Source organism: Vanellus vanellus (genome assembly GCF_965231255.1).
Source record: "Vanellus vanellus genome assembly, chromosome: 1".
In the NCBI taxonomy this organism is placed as follows: Eukaryota; Metazoa; Chordata; class Aves; order Charadriiformes; family Charadriidae; genus Vanellus; species Vanellus vanellus.
This window is the reverse complement of record NC_138905.1, coordinates 118,902,120-118,923,209: the sequence shown is the minus strand read 5'-3', so window position 1 is coordinate 118,923,209 and position 21,090 is coordinate 118,902,120. Positions and strand designations below refer to the sequence as shown.

At 36.7% G+C, this 21,090-nt stretch overlaps 1 protein-coding gene across 1 annotated transcript in view; it reads right to left on the bottom strand.

Moving 5' to 3' along the window:
* Positions 1-21,090, bottom strand: part of ITSN1 (intersectin 1) — a 140,558-nt gene that overhangs the window by 32,824 nt on the left and 86,644 nt on the right. The window contains exons 20-25 of the mRNA XM_082478940.1: positions 15,517-15,761; positions 13,688-13,847; positions 12,628-12,833; positions 11,857-11,939; positions 9,532-9,698; positions 2,635-2,680 (exon numbers count right to left, since the gene is read on the bottom strand). Coding sequence (XP_082335066.1) covers positions 2,635-2,680; positions 9,532-9,698; positions 11,857-11,939; positions 12,628-12,833; positions 13,688-13,847; positions 15,517-15,761 — 907 coding nt within the window. The remainder of the gene's footprint in view (positions 1-2,634; positions 2,681-9,531; positions 9,699-11,856; positions 11,940-12,627; positions 12,834-13,687; positions 13,848-15,516; positions 15,762-21,090) is intronic.

Genomic DNA, 21,090 nt, shown 5'->3' with positions numbered 1-21,090 from the left:
TTTAGAAGAAAAGGATGATTAGGAAAATTAAAGATGGTCAGAGAAGTATTCAAGATGTAAATCAACAACATCAGGAGGATGAAGAAGCAAAGAGATGACAAGCAATCTGAGGTCACTGCAAATGATGACACACGCAGCATTAACTACAGCAGAAAACCTCCTTCATGATAAATCAAAGACAGGAGAGGCAGGCACACAAGTGGAATCAATCAGGTGATGAAAAAGCCAGTAGCTGAGAGAAAGATGCTTTAAACCTGGATCTGGAGCTTAAACGGCACACAAAGTGTGAAAGTAGAAGACAGAAGAAAGAATTTCTAAGTAAAATACAGTAGGTGATGATAGGAGAGCAGAAATGTGTACATAGAGAAAAGCCTGTGGCAGCAGTGTCCTGTATGAAGGCGAAGCAAGCAAGCTATTTGGCAGGAAACATGGCTATACCGCTAGAAAGTCTGCAAGCTCCTTGCATTTGCAGGTTTTTCCACAGAATCCCATTAATTCCTCCACCCTAGAGTCATTCAGGAAGCAAAATGAACACAAGCAAACAAATTAACTGCAGGAGTTTGTAAAAATAATTTATTATTTTTTTTAAAGTCAGGCAAAAACCTCTCTCACTGCCATGGTAATTATAAAATATCACACCAAGATATATTATATAGGATATCACACTGAGAGAGCAAAAATCTTATATTTTGCATCTCTCTCAGAACAAGAAATTTCTCGCTTTTATCTACAAAAAGATGATTTACAAGGATCCAAGTATCAGATATCCTCTTTCACCAACCTGCAGCATAAAGAATTTTTACTGTGGACTGTGTGTTAAATAAGTTACAATATGAATTACAAGTTTAACATTCATCTCTTGTATGTCACAGAGAAGCAGAAAGTTAGAGAAAACAACTCAGCCAAAAAGTTAAAAAAAAATGAAATACCTTTCCTTCCAGGAAGGACTTTTTAATTTTGATTTATTTAAGTATTGAGTTACTAAGAAGAGATCCAATTCAATTACAGTCCAGGCCAAAAAATGTGGCCTCAACTAAAACAGGTACATTTAGAAATATAAATAAATGCCTTCTCACAGATATAATTGTCCTCATATTGCTGCTTAAATTCTCAGAGAGCAGTTTCTTTTCCCTTGCCCTTCAACAGACACTGTTACCAACTCCCACCCACTCGTCCTGCTGCTTCTAGAATAAACAGGAATATTTCATGTCATTCATTAGCATTTCACTTATATTGGCTGGGTACTTGCAGCTCATTTATAGCAAAAACATCCATGAATCTCCATGCTGAAAAATAGGCAGGATTGTTCACAAACTGTTCTCAAATTCCAAAAGATTCTGAACACAGTTTTTGTCAACATCCCCCCAGTTTTGACTTCACTGAAAGTTTGAATCCAGGCCAGCAAATATAAGGCTGGTACTCCAGGCTGAAGTCTTGCCTTCCACCATTCTCCCACACATCGAAAAACCAGCCAGAACTACCAGCACCTTCTCACTATTCCTGCCAGGTATCACTTCCAGAGATGTTCCAGATCTCTATTACTGTCTGCCTCTCTTGACTTTTGTATCTATTAACATAACTATTTTTAATCACGTAAATAAAGTTAGAAAGGGCAGGAGGGTTTACTTCCATAGATAGATCAATGAGATTTGACAAGAACAGCCCATTGCTCATATGTCAAGGTAAAATAAGCCAAATGAAGTTAGGGCTGCTGCAGTCTGCTCCCCCCTCCTCTTCTTGCACACTTACACAGTGAACCAGTTCAAAAAGACAAAGCAAAACCTCCTGCTCATAAAACGAAATGTGTGTATGGGAATAAGGCAAACTTTGGTAGATCACATTCTTGAACCACTTCATTGTGCAACTGAACAAGCCTCAGAGAAAGAGACAGAGCAGAAGCATGAAGCACTCCCTGTTTAGTTTGGTTCAGCTCAGTACAACATCATCTCTTTGGTACAAAAGCAAATAAATACACTGAGGGGAAAAGAGAGGTGTCTTTTGGAAAGTTTACAAATGCCTGCCAGTAGCAGAGAATGCACTTCTCCAATGATCTTTGAAAATACAGTGGCTGTTTGGAAAGACAGCCCTCACCATCCCAAAAAGCCAGGGGACTGCTTTCTAGCCAAAAAGTAACCTGCAACATGATCTTCTGCAATATAACCAGGCTTGACAGGCAGTAAGCTAAGCATGGAGATAAGGTTTAGATTCTTGAAAAGAAGAAGCAGGCACAAGAGCTCAGAGTCCAGGTATACCATATGGTGTAGCATTCTGGGCAAAACGCTGTAAAACCACAAGATAAGAATGTGTACTTCCATTTCAGAGGCACCGGCAAACTTGGGCTTTTTGTAGGCTTCCACTGTTCTGTTCAGCACATCTGTCATGAAGTTTACATTCATTTTTGAGCAAGCAGATTTTTATTCTCTAGCTACATACTATTTAGGGATTGATACATGCTAGATAGGATGATTGACAGATCATGCGTTATTTTATTATAGACAACAGTTTTCATCAGTGCAAATTACTACAAAATGACCAAAAGCAAACATAATTTATTTTCATGGAAAAGATTTTGTTGCCATTAAACTTACAATGTTTAAGAACAGATATAAGGTGCTGTCACAACATATGACTCACCAGGTTTCTTCCCTAAGCTTCCTGTTTTTCCAGCTGCTCCAGAAGCCTTGAAATAAAAAGATGTAAGTTTAGAATTCATATTTATTCATCCAGTACACGAAAACGACTTACTATGCTTCACTTCTTCCACACACTAAACACTTTAACAAACTAAACAAGGATGTAAGTATAGAATCCTCCTGTGACAGTTTTTTTCCTTACAGAAACCCTTAATATTTTAGATGGCAATTAATATACAGGAATAAATACCAAACAGTGTATTGAAGTGGATGACTAACTATATAAATGTGTAGACTTTTTTCCTTAACTTTCCTTTCTTTCATGGACTACAAATACCAATGTAACTCCAAATTACATAGGCAGATTTACAATTCAAATGCTATCTACAGAATGTGAATTCTGTCAAGTTGAGTTAAAACAACAATATTAGTTCTCTAGTTTTCAACTCTACAAATTGTAAATATGCCTAAAAAACTAACTGGACATAATTATTTCAATACCATCCATATTATGGCTCTAAAATTTCTCGTATGGCACATTAGCATAGTCAGTGTAGTCACTTAAGATGAGTCATGCAAACTTTGTAGGTGGTGTGTGTCGCAGTAGCAAAAGCCCCACCACCATTTTTGTGCCTAAGTGAGAGCACATGACACTGAATAGCAAGGTGCTTTATATCTGTAGCTATGTCCTCTGAACCTAGATTGGGTGAGATGAGGGATGATGATCACCATCATCATCCAAGCCAAGAGATTTGCAAGAAAAGCCTTTGAATAGCCACAAGAAATCCAGCAAGCAGTGAAATTAGTTCAGTTCAGTTATGTATAGGAAAATAGCAATACTGAAAGATGAAATTTATCATGAAAAGCTTTTGTGACTTACAAACTCAAAGTTCTCTTCCTGGGAAAAAAGTATACATCTTTTCCCTTGATGCCACTGGTTATTTAGGAAGAGTTATCTTTATTTATTTATTTTAATGCACTCACAGGTCTACTGCTATACATGCAATTAGAGTCCCCAAAACAGTGTATGGTCTCAGCTCTGCCCCTTGCACACCCCACCTCCTCAGTCATCTTCCAACTCTTTTAGTCACCATTCCTGTCTAGGACAGCTTCCCCCTGCCTCCTAAAGCAGTATTTCACTTTCTTCCCAGTACATTGCCACTCTTCTGCAATAAAAAGATTTTATATGGGTAACAGCAACATAACAAATCTAAACTGTACTTTGGTCAGAAATATTGAATAACCATAAATATCCTCTTGCCTTCAAGCAAGGCTCACAACACTTCCTCTCAAGTCCCCTGAACTTCTTCTTTAGGATACTCTTTACAAATTTGGAGCCTACATCAAATCACCTGAAGGTTTTCGCAGAATCCTAATTCCACTATGGGAAAGAACATTTTCATCCTCAATATTCTCCATATTAACTTGATGCTTTGAAAACTTGGGGATTCTGGCAGAAACTAATATAAGGAGCAACTAAAAAAAAACTAGTTAAATGTCTGAGAGAACAGGGCCATTTAAAAAACGTGTATTGGTTTTGAATGCCTCTATAAAATAGATTATTAGATAGAATTTCAATCTGTCTTGAAGATTACATAGCTGTTCTAAGACATCTAACGTTTTGAACATCTTTCAAAAAAGCTACTAAAGAAGCATGATCTGTCAGACTGAACTATAGCACCTTGCAATGCTGTATTAGTCTAGCCAACCCCATCTAATAACAGCAGAAAAACCCAGCAGAGCTGGCATTGCCTCCCTCACAAGCTGCAACTAGTAATGGAATGTAAGAGTGGGGATGGGACGAATTATTTTTATTTTTTTTTTAATTGGCACCAAAGCACCTTCCATACATCTAGTATACCATACTTCTCCTTGACATTTTGCAACTTAAAATTTGGGAAGAATTGTGGAAAGTGGATGCTTTAAGTTAAAAGACACTTGGATACCGCTGTCTCAGTGCTACTTTCTTGTCATTGTAAAAGACTGATTATAGTTCCTTCTACAAGGCCAGAAAATCTTCCTTTCTTCCCTATGTTCTTCTCTTTCTCTTCAGTTCTCCACCTTTCTCTACAACCACTGTGACCTATATCAGCAAAAAGAGTGAAATAGGAAAGCATCATGCAGAGATCAGATACAAAGACTAAGTTTAGATCTGGGGACAAGGAGAAGATGGTCCAGACAAAGTCACTGCAAGTCCATGAACAGTTGCAAGTATGGAAGATTAAAAAGTGTGGAACCAAAGGTGATAACTGGCACTGATATAGTAATATCAGGAACTACTTCCGCTTTGGAAAGCGTTTCTGGCAGAGAAACACCCTCCTCAATAAAGAACAAGTGTTTGGACCTTCAGAGAACACACTCCTTCAAAATATCACATAGTCAACACATAGTTAATCTGTTGCCAGATTAAGAGCATATGGACAGATAAAACAGGTTGTGACACTGTATCTTTACAGTTAACTGGTAAACATACAAAGATGGCTTCAAAATCGCCTTGATCAGACTGAGTCTGAATTCCATTTGAAGATTATCTGAATCCTTGGTAAAAAAGCAGAATAAATACCTAGAGAAGTCCTGCAGTACTTCAATAAATAATTAAATGAATAAATAATGCATTTAAGATGGACCCAACTTCTGGCGCACTCAGTAGATGGGGAAGTATTTTCTGTTCTGTCAAGAGAAACACAGCAAGAGGACATACCCCATTCTATTTCCCTTTTGCACACCTGAGACACAAACCACATTTTGTGACAAGTGATAAAGGTTTTTGAAACAGTAGAGCAAACTTGTTTTGTTAATTTAATAAGACACAGCAGTAGACTTGCCAATTGTGTTGTACAGTAAGACCATTAGGATCAAGATTAAACACATTCAGCCTGTTATTATTTTCAGAACATTTATGTGAAGTTTCATAACTAGAGGCATCTAAATTTTTGTATTTTCAAGTCCACTGCATGAGCTCCATACCTTATGCAGAAGTAATTATTACCAGTCTCAAGAAAGTCAGGGTAGAATAAAAACTTGTTACAGATCTATATCCATCTACCTCGATCTAACGAAAACTCTGAGAATGGACCATGAACCAGTGTCGCTGTTTATTTGAAGAACAGAGACTTTCACTCTGTTAATAGGTTGAAACTTTAAGGAACAGGAAATAGTTTAATTTAGCAACTTGAGGTGAATGTGTAGGCCTGTGACTAGGCACAGAAGAACAGATTCAGAAAAATTTCTTCTGATGTATAAACCATTGATATGTTGAGGCTTACAACCATTTGTACAAACTCTGTGCTTGCTGTTGAAAGATCAGCACTGCCTTACTTTTTCTTTGTGCCTAAGTCAATAGTGCAGAACACATTAAATTAATTTACTCTTTTAGTAACATTTTCCACAATCAGCCAGCTGTCCAAGCACAGCGGCACATCTGAAAGTTAACAGACAGCCACTATTGTGAAATCCTTTGTAAAAATTGGCTCTGTGAACAAGCTGAATAGCAAAACACTGTACGTGTAATGGCAATTATCCACTTGGAACAAGAAATATGTCCTGCGGGGCATATGAAAATAAGCATCCCGGATATCGAGATCTCCATGAGCTCTGTGCTTTTTCCTCCCTCTCTCATCGAGATTTTATCTGAAGATGTGATTTTCACCAACAAAAAGGGCAGCTGGAGCACTTTTTGATGAACTGCACTTAGCTGTTTCAGCCTCAGACGAGATCTGAGAAACATCACATTGACCTCTCTAATAAAAATAGTTTTCAGTACTAAATGTCTATTTCTGAGTTTCTACAAAGAAGATTTGCCAATATGTGTGCCTGTCTCTACAAAGAAGATTTGCCAATATGTGTGCCTGTCTCTCACCCGACAGGACAAGCATCCAGTCCTTAAAGGCACACAAAAGGCAGCTCTGCACATCTGAATATAAATTCCCAGGTTTTGAGACTAAACTCCATTGAGAATACCTTACAGGAAAACAAAACCAGTTCCTTCACAAAAGTTCAAAGGAAACTTAACATTAAATAACAAGAAGGTAGCTGAGGTTAAGTAACTAATTAGCAACTATTACTACCTACCTATGAAACAGGCCTCACAGGGTTTTAGAAGGCTAACAATGCTAGTTCCCACTCATCAACTACAATACGAACTTAGAGGTAAAGAGACTTAGGGCACGGTTTCTGTATCACAAGATATTCTGCAGGTTAGGCAACTATCTGTACACTTGTTCCTACACCTCCGTGGGGCGAGCCACCACCTTTTTGATGTATGTGAAGAATTACTGGCAGGGCTGAACTATAATCCACATCCTGGACTGCAAAAAAGGAGTGCTTTTCTTAATTATGTAAATTCCCCGATGGAAACCCACAAACACCTCCACTGCCATAACTGAAGGGATGCTGCACCACTCAGAGGAGAATCAAACTGCTAGACTTGCACAGAGAGTTCAGAATTTGTTGTCCATACTCTCACTGAGAGCTGTTGTCAGGGTAAACCTATACCCTGCCTAACACCACAACTTACTACCGTACAAAATTTACTGTAATTTCAAAAAGACAATCTAGCCTGCTACGATGGGCTCCACAGCACTATAGTTACAGTGCTTCCACTAACTGAAACATTAAGTATTCCTCTTCTAGTCTGGGATCTGATCTAACTTTACCTGCTGCTCCATAGTCACTAGATTTGCCACAACTGAAAGGTAAGAATGAGCACAGGCATATCCAAACCCATATATTAAATGTCAAGTATGACGTTTCCTTTCTATAATGAAGTATTTAACACAAAACCAGGTAAGGATACAGTTCAGAACCAGCTCAAGCTAATCTAAACCGATGCTGAGGCAATCTTGCCTCCTTCACTACTCTCCTCCCGTACTAATTCTGGTCTTGACATTTTTTTAACCCTTGCTGAGTTGTTTCAGAGTACCATATTAGAAATACATATTACTTCTGCTAGACTGCTTTTCTGCTCTGCTTAGTGTCCTGAACTGGCTTATTAACAGGTCAGATGAATGACAGTGGCAGCAAAAGTGTGGCAGCTAGGAACATACCTGTGCTCACTTAGAATGGGTTACAAATGACCATTTTTGTATCAGAAATAGCGTGGCCAGCAGGACTAGGGAAGCGATCATCCCCCTGTACTCAGCACTGGCGAGGCTGCACCTTGAATGCGGTGTTCAGTTTTGCACCCCTCACTACAAGAAAGACATAGAGGTGCTGAAGCGTGTCCAGAGAAGGGCAACGAAGCTGGTGAGGGGTCTGGAGAACAAGTCTTACGAGGAGCGGCTGAGGGAACTGGGGTTGTTTAGCCTGGAGAAAAGGAGGCTGAGGGGAGACCTTATCGCTCTCTACAACTACCTGAAAGGAAGTTGTAGCGAGGTGGGGGTCAGTCTCTCCCCCCAAGTACAAGCAATAGGACAAGAGGAAATTACCTCAAGTTATGCCAGGGGATGTTTAGATTGGATGTTAGGAAAAATTTCTTCACAGAAAGGGTTGCCAAGCATTGGAACAGGCTGCCCAGGGAAGTGGTTGAATCACCATCCTGGAGATATTTAAAAGACGTGTAGAGGTGGTACTAAGGGACATGGTTTAGTGGTGGACTTGGAAGTGTTTGGTTTGCGGTCGGGCTCGATCTTAAAGGTCTTTTCCAGCATAAATTATTCTATGACTCTATTCTATGAAACTAGTGTCTTAATGTGCACAGAAAAGTGTACCTCACAACATAAGGGAACAACTAATCAAAACTGGAACAGGACTTCTCCAGTATAAGACTGATTAGTTCTTGTATTAGTAGCGCTAGGGATTGAAGAAAATTGTCACATGATGCAAAATATAGATGAGAAAAGTTTCTAAAGTGTTTCTGAAAGCAATATCACAATAGTATTTCTCCCAAGGACTGTAACATCATTAACTATAATTTTTTTTTAATCCCCGTCTCAGAGGATGTTATTGAAATTTCTCTACTATCTAGAAATTAATTATATAAAGGATTTCTACAGCTACATATTTCACTGCAGATTTTATTCTTTGGCTTTTCCACCAGCAGAAATAATTTTAAGGAGTGACTTTGTTCAAGCTCTATACTGCAGACACAGTCTTTCATTAAGTTGTGTCATATACACACAGAATTCAAGACTTGTGGAAAAAGCCTTACCACCTAGATTCCCAAAAATCCAGTCATTTTACTTATTTACTTTTAAAACCCATATTGTTCTTGGAGACATAAACAAGAACTTCTCATTGAGAGATCAGTATTGTATTCAACTATGATTCTAAGCTAAATCTTACTAGTAGATGAATTATTCTCTCAAACAGATAAGGAATATAAATTAGAAAATATCTTTCTTTAGAACGTCTAAAAAGAAAGGGGAAAAAAAATAATACAGACATGTTCTATCGGATTATTCCACAATAAAAATCAGATGACACAGAACCTCTATTATTCAGTCAAGAACTTTCAAATAAATGTAGTAGTTTGCTAAGTTTTGTAGCAAAATGTGTTCTACTTGATAGCAAGAAAACAACAATAGGGAAAAAAAGATAACAGACTGAAATTTCACTTTCTACATCTTTTTAAAAAAATAATAGCAGTAAGATACATGTCAGTCATTAAAAACTTACCTGGGGAACAAAATAGTCATAGCTATTCTGATTTGTCTCTACAAAATTGCCAAGTTAACTATTAACATATGCAAGATTCATTTTAATATATGATCCACAGTTGTTTACAACATTATGTTTTAAAATGCATCTGTTATTGATTTCCCTTTCCAATCTCGCATTCAGCAAAACTGCAAAATATTTTTACTTCCCTTATGATCCACTGCCTTGCAACTATCACTACAACACCAAATAAAACATACCTCCCCCAGCTCAATTTTATAACATTTCAGTGTATCTCTACCTCAGAATCTTTGAGTCTCACGTAATTAGATGGGAAAACTCCTGATTTATCACCCAGTGTTCCTGTCCACCAGTCGCCATCTTTCTTTGTCACAAGAATCATATCACCTTGTTGAAAAGTTAGGTCTCCTTGTTCAGAACTCTCATATGTATACATAGCAATATACTCTGTAAGATGGAAATAAATACACAACATGGGAAAACACTTGATAAACTGCTTAATTATAATTTGCAAAACCTAATATAATATAGTCTACCCACAGGCTAGACAGAAGACAAATTTATTATTTACTATTCATAGAAAGCTCAATATTTAATGCATAAAATTGTATCTATCGGAATGTCTATCAAAAGGCTACTTCCGGGGGATTTTTTTTTTAAAATAATTTGCTAGTATAATTAAAATGTATAGAAATTATTTACTTATATCAGAAACTACTCTGAAAATGTGTTTCCCGATGGTTTCTGGATTACGCTGATGATTAGAATTTTCAGTCTTGGGAATGGAAAATCTCAGTATACAAATATCTGTAGATACAGTCTTCATCTTACATATGCTGTTTGGCTCTGGTATACAATGAATTCTTTCATTACTTGAAGCTTTGCATGAAGGGCGCACATCTCATTGCATCTTACGCAACAGATGGCTGGGAAATGTTAAGACAAAGCCTGAATGTGTTCTGTTTTGTTAAAACACAGTCAACCACTTAGTATTCAAGTGCAAAAACACTGAAGTAGACTGATGTTGAGAAACACAATGTATAATTCAACCACAGAACTACATGCAAAAATTTTACATAAATGATTACAAAGAATTTCAGACAAATCAGTAACACTTTCTACACAACTTGATACATTCTTATTTAAATGAGCATTATCACACTTTATATGGGCACAAAATGATTTCTGAAGATTATATCCTCTGCTTCTAGGACCAGCTCTGGACCCAAGAGCAGTTCACAATATTTCAGGAAGACTTTCATGCACATTCAAGTATTCCACTGCAGATGGCAATTGTTCTATTTGCTTGAACACTAAATCTGATCAAAAAGCTTAGCTTGGGGAAGTTCGGCAAGAATTCAAACCACAATTACTATTCTTAATGAAAGCTAAGACATGGTTTGTCTAATAACTGCAGCTGAAGAACACACACATCTGTTTGTATGCAAGTACATCTGTTTGTATGCACGTACACATGAACACACATATTAAATACCATAATGTATGCTATACATGTGGGATTTTTCTTAAATCCTTTAAATCTAATAGAAGATGCTAAATCTGTTCTATTATTTCTTAAAAATACAGGGTTTTTTGAAATGTTTAATAAGAAGTTGTGTTCCTTTTTAATATTAGCATATAACCTGAGATATCCCATACTTTACAAAAAAAGACTTAGCATTTCTACAATTGCTTTTCTTCAAATATATAGTGAGCAAGACTAGTTGTACTTTGAAATAACTGATTATTTCACTTTCCTCAATACACGGATCTTTAGCATTCCCTCCTTTTAATTTCTGTAGTGCTCATACCAGTGGCAAATTAAATACATCGGTAACCAAAGAGAGTCTTTCACTTAAAATAGTATGTAGAATTGCAGTTAAAAACTTAACCTGTGCTTTAGAGATTATATACAAATGTTCCTTTGTAACCTATATTTAGATTCATTGATTTACTCTGACTGTAATTTAAATTAACTTAGCTGACCCGGCACTGAAGTGGATTAAGAGTGCCCACACAGTCTGTTAACACTGCCTGTGTGGAGACATTAACGTCCATCTGAAGGGTGCTAACAGCCAGGAATGCCAGTCTTTTAAAACCCTTCAGAAGCCTGACAATTATCTGTCTGTGCCCCAAGCTCCATCTTTAAAAACGAGGGGTAGCCTTGACCATAAGGATCACAACATTCTATAACTGATTGTAATTTCTTTAATCAAGAAACACTGGAAAACAGCTTTGGGTGAAATTTATTTAGAATTCCTGACATCGTGAAGTACATGTACAGATGTGCTTATTTGGCCCTCTGCAAAAACCCATTCCAGACTGGGAATTGGTACCAAAATATTTATACAAGAAACAGTACAAACTACAGATGATACTTTAATAGCATGTGAAATTATTTCTTCTATATACACAACATATATAAATTCTTATTATAATAATTCTGAATCATTCTAGAGGCAAATTGACTTGCAATTCAATTTTAACAGGCCCGATCTTAAAACACTAAGATCTGATTCTAAGCTTGTTTCTGGTAATAAGCAGACTTACTCTTTTTAATTACATAGTAAAATACTATTAATGCCATTCAGTTTGAAATGCTTACCTTCACCTGACATAGTTGCTTTTGTTGCTGGTGATGCTACTCTTTTCAGACTAGCAGGACTTTCTGAGGAACCAGAATCCATGCTTTAGAAGAAAATAATGGTTATTTAAGAAATTAAATCTCTTCAGAAAAAATTATTATTATATTTAAAAACTAAAAAATACACATGCATCCATAAGCAATTCCCTACATTTTAAAAGTAGAGACAGTAAATGTGCAAATTAGAGGTTTTAAGTACAATAGCCAGTCATGGTTACATTTAGGCAACTGCATCTCCTCTTCTCCCTCAGGGGAAAAGAAAAAATTTAAAATCATTCCTATATGTATTACTAATGTTAATCTTAAACTCACATTACACAGAACCAGATTTTGATTGCTTCATCTTCCAAGAATAACGATAAGTGATTAAGTTTCGAGGTATATCTTTTTATTTTGGGGAAAGATAAGCTATGACTTACATAGCTGTAATTCATAAAATCCAATACACTAATATTTTTAGTTGCAAGTCACATAAAATTAACACCATTCATTAAGCTTTAGATCTTTTGTTGGTGATGCATGAACCAAGATGAACGGAGGTCAGTTTTCTTATTCCTCACATGAATTTCCAGGGTTGGAAGTCAACCCCCCCAGAAGACAATCATATAAAAAAAAATAAAAAGGCATTTTTACAGAGTAGATTCTAAATTTCAAAATTTAAGTGTGCAAGTCTTCATATTTATTCAACAATTACAGTGCAGAGGTAAAGTATGGTAAAAGCAAATTAAATACCTCGTTGACTTCCTAATGGGGCCTGAAATAAGCTTCACATACGATTTAGGAAACCACCCCTTTTGTCCTTGAACCTCTCCAAACCACCACATATCTTGCTGCTCCAAAACTGTGATGATATCATTTTTGTTGAAATTAAGGTGGTTGTCTTTTTTTGCCCTCCAAGGATATAAAGCCTGTGCTTGAAGCCCCTCCACTTTTTCACCCTAATGCAATTTTGGAAAAAAAAAAAAAAAAAAAAAAATTAGCAGTCACGCACCACCTTTCACAAAGAAAGCTGCTTAAGGAATTATATTCTTATGCTACTTATAAAGCAACAAGATACACAGACTGTCCCTCAACTGTATAAAGCACAGGCAGTCAATTAAACTTACAAAGTAATACCAGAAATGTTTACAGTCCTCCTACATTTCTATCTGTTAACACATATCAATACAATGCAAGATTATCAGAGGTTTTGCCTAACAAGTTAAATTAAGTTTTGCAATTAAGATATATATGTATAAAATAAACCTCCATGAAGCTATGTTGGCAGGATTTAATTTTATGGAAAATTATGCTTTGCTGTGAGTTATTCACTGTGCTTTCCAACTTTTTTTTTGCTCTAGGATACTAAGATATTTAGCATTTTTCAGAACAAATTAGCTTACAAGAACAGCATGTTGTTCAGTTGAGGAAAAGGAAATGCCTTAACAGATGGAGAGAATTCATCTGACGGGAAGCTTTGCCATTGCTGTTCCACTTAACTACATAATCCACTTTGGAGTGAAGGTTATTGTCATGTGATTCAGGAAAGCCTCACGGAAGTGACCCAAAACTGGCATCCTGCCAAAACATTAAGACTGGACCACCAAGTCTAAAAAAGCCAGCACAGAACAGCAGAAGAGAAACTGCTTCATTTTAAATTCTGCCATGGATTTTGCAAATGGATGTGCACCACCTGTTCATCAAATGGCTTACCTATCTCAGGGGACTGTGTTAATGCATGGTCAATGTTCTTACTTTGCTTTCCAGACGTTTGTGCTGGGTCAGAACAGTTTTAATGAATATAGGTGCTCACCTGACCCAAGACAGGAGAGGGAGATGATCCTGTAACGGTGGCAGGAGTGAAGGCTGATCGCTGCCGCAGCTGCCCTGCACTGGGAACAGTCAAAGACGGTTGAGCTGCCCAGGCATCCCAGTTATCAGTCTCTGCTTTCTCACTAGTGTTTGTCGGCCATCTGAAAAAAAGAGAATGATGTAATCCTTACCATTTTCAACTGAATAAAAACACTTATGCAGGAAAATTGTGCAGAAAATAAATTCTACATTCCAGGTTAATTTATTTTAATTAAATATTCCATAAGCATCATAACTCTCAGGTGGAAGTAGGGCATTCAAACATAGGTTAACAATAAATTTATGTTAAAAAGGTAATCTCTAAATACAGTTGCTTGTTCTTGCTACTTAAAGCCAGATGTTCCTGTCATTTAGTTTCATTTTTTAGCTGTGCCCCAATACAACAGAAGCTCAAGTAGTGCAGTCTGTATTATACACAGTGGAAAGCGGTAACTTAAAAGGAAAAAAAACAAACATTATTCTCTTCAAAATGTGTTTGAAATCTTCACACCTGCACGTCACTGACCTCTCGCATCCCCTTCCCTTATACAACATTTTGCTGCTTCTAATTCAAATCTTTACCTTTTTACTTTTGCTTAAATTATTTCCTACTGACTTCTTTCAACTCTTTAGAGCTTTATGCAAAGTCTTATCCTTTTTATGTTGTCTCTTGTCCTTTAAAATGCCTACCAAATCTCATAATCCACATCTTTGCCTCCAAATATCCACTTAAATGAACAAAATCCCCTGAACTCTAGAAGTGTAAACAAAGCACCTATCTTAAACCCAAGGTTCCTTTGCCTGTTGCTTGTGCTATTAGTTGGAGTAATCAATTGTTGTCCACCTAGACTGTAATAGTATCCAAAGGCCGCAACCACCCCTAACCCCTATATCATATCAAGGACAGTATTATTAGTATAAATCTGTTTGGACTCACTTTGTATTGAAACTGAGTATTAATTTTTATGAAAAGCATGAAAGCATGCATTATCCAACCTAGGGTAGAACAGCTTTGTCAAAAGTATGATTTATTAAAAAGACAATAAAATCCACTATGTGCCAGACATCTCCAAGAAGCTCAAGATTTAGTCTTACCCCCCATCTCTCCCCCAGAAAAATGGCTGTTTGCAGTAAACCAGAAAAAGTTTACATAACTGGAAAAGCTACTGTGACCTATTTGATGAAAATTTTGAAATAGAACATATTATGTACTGTAATATTGCATGAAGATATTTAGATCTTAATTTATAAATATGTATTACATGATCAAAAGATAATACAATTACTTACCCAACCCAATTTACATAGGGTTGAAAATAGTGCATAGAGCAGAAGTTGAGTTAAGAAGACATCTAGGGAAGGGCACATGTTCTACTTGCATCAATCTTATTAAAGTTGTGATAAGGAATTAATAAATCATCTTTTCACGTTAACTCTGTCACTATCACATTTTGCATAATCCAAGTTGGAAACCTTCAATGAGGATTGGTGTCAACTAATTTAAGAGAAGGAAGGTGAACACCTTGGGACTTCCAACATGTCACCATCCTCACTTAGAAATGTCTCCTACTTGTGATGTGTCCTTCTGCATTGCTCAGGCAGATATGATGGGAGCGTGGTTAAAGTTCCACAAGGCTGTGATTTTAACTATTTACTATGGAAAAAATATTTTACTTCAAACAAGTTATTTTTATTTTGCAATCTTCATACTCTGTGTTAACTGACACCAAAGTCAAATCGATTAAAAAGGACTCCACCCCATTTAAGGTGATAATCACTACCCAAACATACGTTGAACTGAAGTCTGCCCAGTTATTGGCAGTTGTAGTACACTCTGTAGAAGCAGGAGCTCCTAGTGACGTAGTGGTTTCATGCACAGAGACTTTAGGTGCAGCAGCCGCCTCAACTGCTGGCTTTACAGAAGCTGGAACTTCATTTTCAGGTATTTTCTCTGCATAGTTTGCAGGGAACCATCCAGTTTTCCCCTTCAATTCTCCACCAAGCCACCCTGGTTCTCCAGTCTGGCTTTCATCCACCTGTAGATGCATTAAGTTAGAAAGTTAAGAAACATAGCACACAAATGGAATTTTTACTTAAAACAATCCATCTCATCCACAGTAATTAACTTTCTCTAGTTACATAGACATGACACCTTCATTACAAATACAAGTTCCACCTAGGTAGAATTTTGTTGTTGTTATTTAATTTACCTTTGAAGGATTATGTTGACAGCTATTTCTTCATTGGCGTATCAACAGATAAGGTAACACTTTGCAACACAATACTGCTTTGCTTTTTATTTTTTATTTTTTTCCCCCAAGCCAAATCAAAAGGATTTCTTGGTGATGAGGTAAAAAAGTTTTATTTCAGTCCTGATGCATAAGCCAAGCATGGTTTTTTAAACAGTTGGTTGAAAGTCTGTCATAGTACAGCAGACTAAGAAGTGATTTCTAGAGAAATCTCTTAAATATTGATATATTAAAAAAAAAAAATATCCAACAATTCAAAACAAATCCACAGATTTGCTAATGTATTTATACAAAACAGTGCCATGGCAAGTTTTCATACGTAAATTTGCAGACCTCTCTTCTTTCTTCTCACTCTTGATATCTTTGCCAAGCCCTGAAGGACTGGATAAAACAGGGCTGGTTTTGCAGCTGTATTTTAATTCCTACTTACTATTATAATCGTGTTAAGCTACGATTTTGCAAATTTCACACTTTCTTGTTAACTTTTCTTAAACATTTCACACATTTGTTCTGCAAGCTCTACTGACAGACTACTTTCTTAGTCTGATATTTCAACAAAAGTGACGAGTTTAAGTTCTGTGAGCTGCAGCTAACCGCATTCAGCAAGAATCACAGAAGGAAGGTAATTCACTATTGCTACCCCTGGTGAATTGATATGGTGGCTAAATACCTCCAAGGCAATGTCAATTGCAGAAACTTTTTAGAAGAAAAAAGGCAATAATTGTATTCTACAATAGTTTTTGTAAATTTGATGTTCTAGCTACATAATCTCTTTGATAGGTCAAAAGAACCTCAGTTTTCAAGAAAACCCTTGCATATGAATAGGATTTGCACCTTTGATGTGTAAATAACACCTGCTTTGTACAACAATCTGCTGTGGATAGCTGCAGACTCCCCAGCAATGGCAAAGTCAGCAGTAAAACCAGGCCAGTAAAGAAAATTCAGGTGACCAACCCTACACAGTGGCTGGTTTTTGTCAAGAATTTCTCTCATTTGTTTAGACTAGTAGCGATCCGTATTTCAAAATACATAAGAATTTCAAATTTAAGAGTGGCAGATAACAGTACAGCAGTCAGAGATGCTTAAATTTGTACCTCTAAATCACCCGACACCATTTTCTAAAAATCCATTATTAATGTGAAGAGTTTGTTGATAACAGAATGCTTCATGAGTTAAGGAATAAGAAATAGTATCCTTTTCAGTCAGAGGAGTTTTCAGGATATGATATTATACAAAAACAGCATATATCAGTGTCTCAAGCTAGATGCTTCTACAGTTGGAAACACAGTTATGAATTCACTCTATCGATTCTAACAAAATATAACCTGATGAGCTGCTTGTTTGGAGGAAAAAAAAAATTAGTGGCAAAAGAAATTATTTGTGGCAATGGCGCAAACTAGTCGCTCTAGACTAAAGCATCCTTTTGCCTAGAAGTGCCTGAAACCCAAGCAGCAAAGCTTCGGCCTCTGATTGTCACTGGACTACTCATTTGAGCTGCTGACAGATTGCTTTGCCTTACGCCAGTTGTTGACTCTTTGACTGCCTCCTATTGTAATTTGTAACCCACACCCCTCTTTTGGTGCAAACCAACCCATTATTTCTGCTTTCTGTTGGGTCCACTTTCTGTCTCAGTCCCTATTAACTCAAAGCAAACCCAGGAATAAATGGACTACATGCTTGACTAGTTCAATGTGGTTTTTACTGCAGTGCAGAGCAAAATTTCCACTGCAGCACTGAATAGGATTGTTAAAGCAGCAGTATGAGTGATGGAAGGTCACAGCAGAGGGTGAATCTTGCGGGGGGGAGAGAGAGGGAGAAATAGATTATCAGCACCTGATGCCAAGTTCAACAATCTAAACAGTAATAATAGTCATATAGCTTCTACTCATTCAATTGGTCAGGTAGTAACTAGAATCACTAACATACACAAGAATCAGGACTGAAAAGACAAAAGTCTGTTATGGTGATGTTCTAAAAAGGGCATCTTTGAAATGAATCATAGTCATACAGAAACCATTGTGATTTTTCAGAATGAAATGTTTTGTACAAGCAGAGAAAAAAAAAAACACCTACCAAAAGGTTTTAAAAACAACTGATTTAGTGTCCCTTTAGAAGGCAGTCTAAAGTTAAAATAATTCACAAAACGGCCTATTAGGATAGCCAAATTTATGCTTATTCAATACAATCAAGTTTTCTATGTATACTCATGAAAAGGCACTTTGAAGGATAATTTTAACTCTATCCTTCATAAAAAAAAATTCCGGTTTCTCAGCTATTCATATAAAATATAATTTGCATCTGCTTTCGTAGTACATTACTGGAACTTTAAATACATTCCTTTGAACCTTTTTAAAATTCACTTGTTCTAATTTCTTTATATTTTTACACGCACCATCCCCAGGTCCCCAGGACAAACTATCCCAGATTATTTTTTTCCCGAAATACAACTAGACTTTAAATGCGCACCCTAAATAGTGAATTACAGTGTGTGTGGTTTTATTTATTCAACTGTGCTTTAGAGCCATGGCTTATAACTACTTGTCTTCAGCGACTGAACCCAAGTGACAGGAGTAACAGCAACACAACTCTTAGCAGCAAAAGCGATAGGTCCAGTTATTATTTCTGCCAATAGAAGGACTGGCTTTGCAGTGGCCTACTCCACTTTGACCTGGCTCGTGTATCACCAGCAGTGCATGCACACACAAAGAGAAGCCCTGTTTTACAGTAGATATTCACTCTACATACAAAGCCAAACTCTAATACTCTCCTCCAAAAAAGTATTTAATCAAAGCTAAACTGAATACCATTGTCTCTTTTGTTCAACTATCTATCCATTAAATGACCGTTGTAATTCTATTCCACTTGCAGGCTTTTGATCTACGTATTTTGAGACTACTGGAATTCCTGTTGTAACGCTGAACACAAGCTCTGCAGGCCAGAGGCCATATGCTGATTACGCCTACACAGGATCTAACACAACGAGGCCGTCTATGTGTCTAATACAAAGAACATTCATTCTAACTCTCACAATCAATAACTAAAAAAACTGATAAACTGTCATGAAACTGTTTTAGACTTTACATGGAAGCTTCTTTATGAACTTCCTGTTTAACTTTGGTTCTCCTGCTATCAGAACCACTACAGTTCAGTAATGTTCACCTGTATTTCATTGAATTATGCTTGTTTATTATTTAAAGAAAGATGTATTATTTAAAATATTATCAGCAACAACAGAATCCATTAATTTAATTCAAGCTGGAGCTTAACAGCAGCAAATGCCAGCAGGACTTGTTTTGCAAGACAGCTATCCAAAGGAAAAGAATTCCATACACTGTATACATATATTCATACACATAATAGAAACTTAACTTCCTGAACAGACAGAGCCGTGAAAGAGGCATGGCTTTCTTGGCTCAGAATATTTGTTCCCAGACAAAAGCTTGGTTAAATTATGGTTAGGATCAATCTGGCTTACAGTGAAAGAAATTTAAAGTACATAGAAAGTTAAGAAGCAGAGAAAGCAGAAATCCAAGTTAAGAGAAAAATATAAGAATATTGTAATTAAAAAGTGGAAGAATTAAAAAAAATACAGCCCACACCCCACACATTGTCTAAACCATTATGCAAGACACACCAGTGCTACAGATAACTAACATATGTACTGGAAAGTCACGCAGAAGAAAGCCGCCCTCAAATCTGCAAATTTGCAAATACTTCTCCTTTCAGGATAAAGCTTCATCCTTCTCCTTCATTTCCACCAAGACAGGTCTCAAGACTCATGCACAGTGTAAAAGTGCATTACACTGTTGTAAAAACTATTTACAAGCTATACATCTATTAAAGCCACAAGTCATTCTGACATAATGAATTCTGCAGTCCTATTTACATCCAGGATTTCGGCCTGGTTCCCATGTGTGCAGTCAATGGTTTTGGGCTTCAGCTGGGTTCTTTGCTGACAGCAGTTACAGTTTGGATAGTATCTTCTGTACGGCTATGTGATTATAGGACATGATTGCACAAGCCCGCACACACAAAGCCACTTGTAAGTGTTAAAATGGTGAAATGCTAAATTTGCCTATGTTAGAACACAGGTATTCTAAGCAATACTTATTCTGTTGCACACAAACTCCTAACTGTATAGGTCAGCTTAACTACAGAGTTGCATTTATGTCATAAATTAGACACACTTTAACATGTAAGCTTGTAAATTATTATTTTCCAAAAAAATGTAACCAACTCAAACCTTTTAGAACCACAGGACACGACAAACACCGAAGGACAGAGAAGAGTCTAGGAGTCCAAATGCCCATTATCAAAAGTAAGTTCTGGTCCATTGCACTTAAATTACTTTTGACAATGTGAGCTAGTTTGTTAATTTTACCCTAGATGAATTAAAAAACAAGTAAACTACATGGTAACAAATTCTGTATTTATGAAAATGAATAAACTGCATAGACTTCCTAACAGTCATATAGCACACTTACCCATTCCCTTTTAACCTCCATCAGGAAAGCAATGATTTAAAGCAAGGCAGAATTATAACACATTTCACAAAAGTGTCTTATTTAATATATTAACTTTTCTAAGAGCAGCCCATTTAAGCAATTACTAAAGAGCAGGAGATAAATCCCACAAGAATCAGTCATCAGGTTTAATTATTGTCAAAAGTAAGTTAAATACAGAAAATTGAGAGTATTTACTCTACTTTTGTAGAGCAAGTTAAAGTCAAAAAGTATCATATAGGAACACAGAGATTACCTCAAAGTCTCTATTTACTTGTGAAGTGCTCCTTAAAATAATGGGGTTTTTGGTAAAACTTATTTCCCTGCAAGTCTATCTAATAGCGATCACACTTCCTCAAGGAAAAACCAGTTTACTTATATGCCCAGGCTACACTCTATTTCCCAAGAAAGCAAGACAGCACAGCACTTTTCAACAGCCGAAGGAGGCCCATATACCTGTATCCTCCCTCATTTAACAGCTCACTGACCAATACTATTTCTTGGTGCAGAATAACACCACATTGCATTGTTATTCAGAATGGCATTGGGCCTCTTCCTGAGTCATTCAGTAGTGCTACTAATCCAGGATTTACCTTTTATTTTCCAAAAGCAGA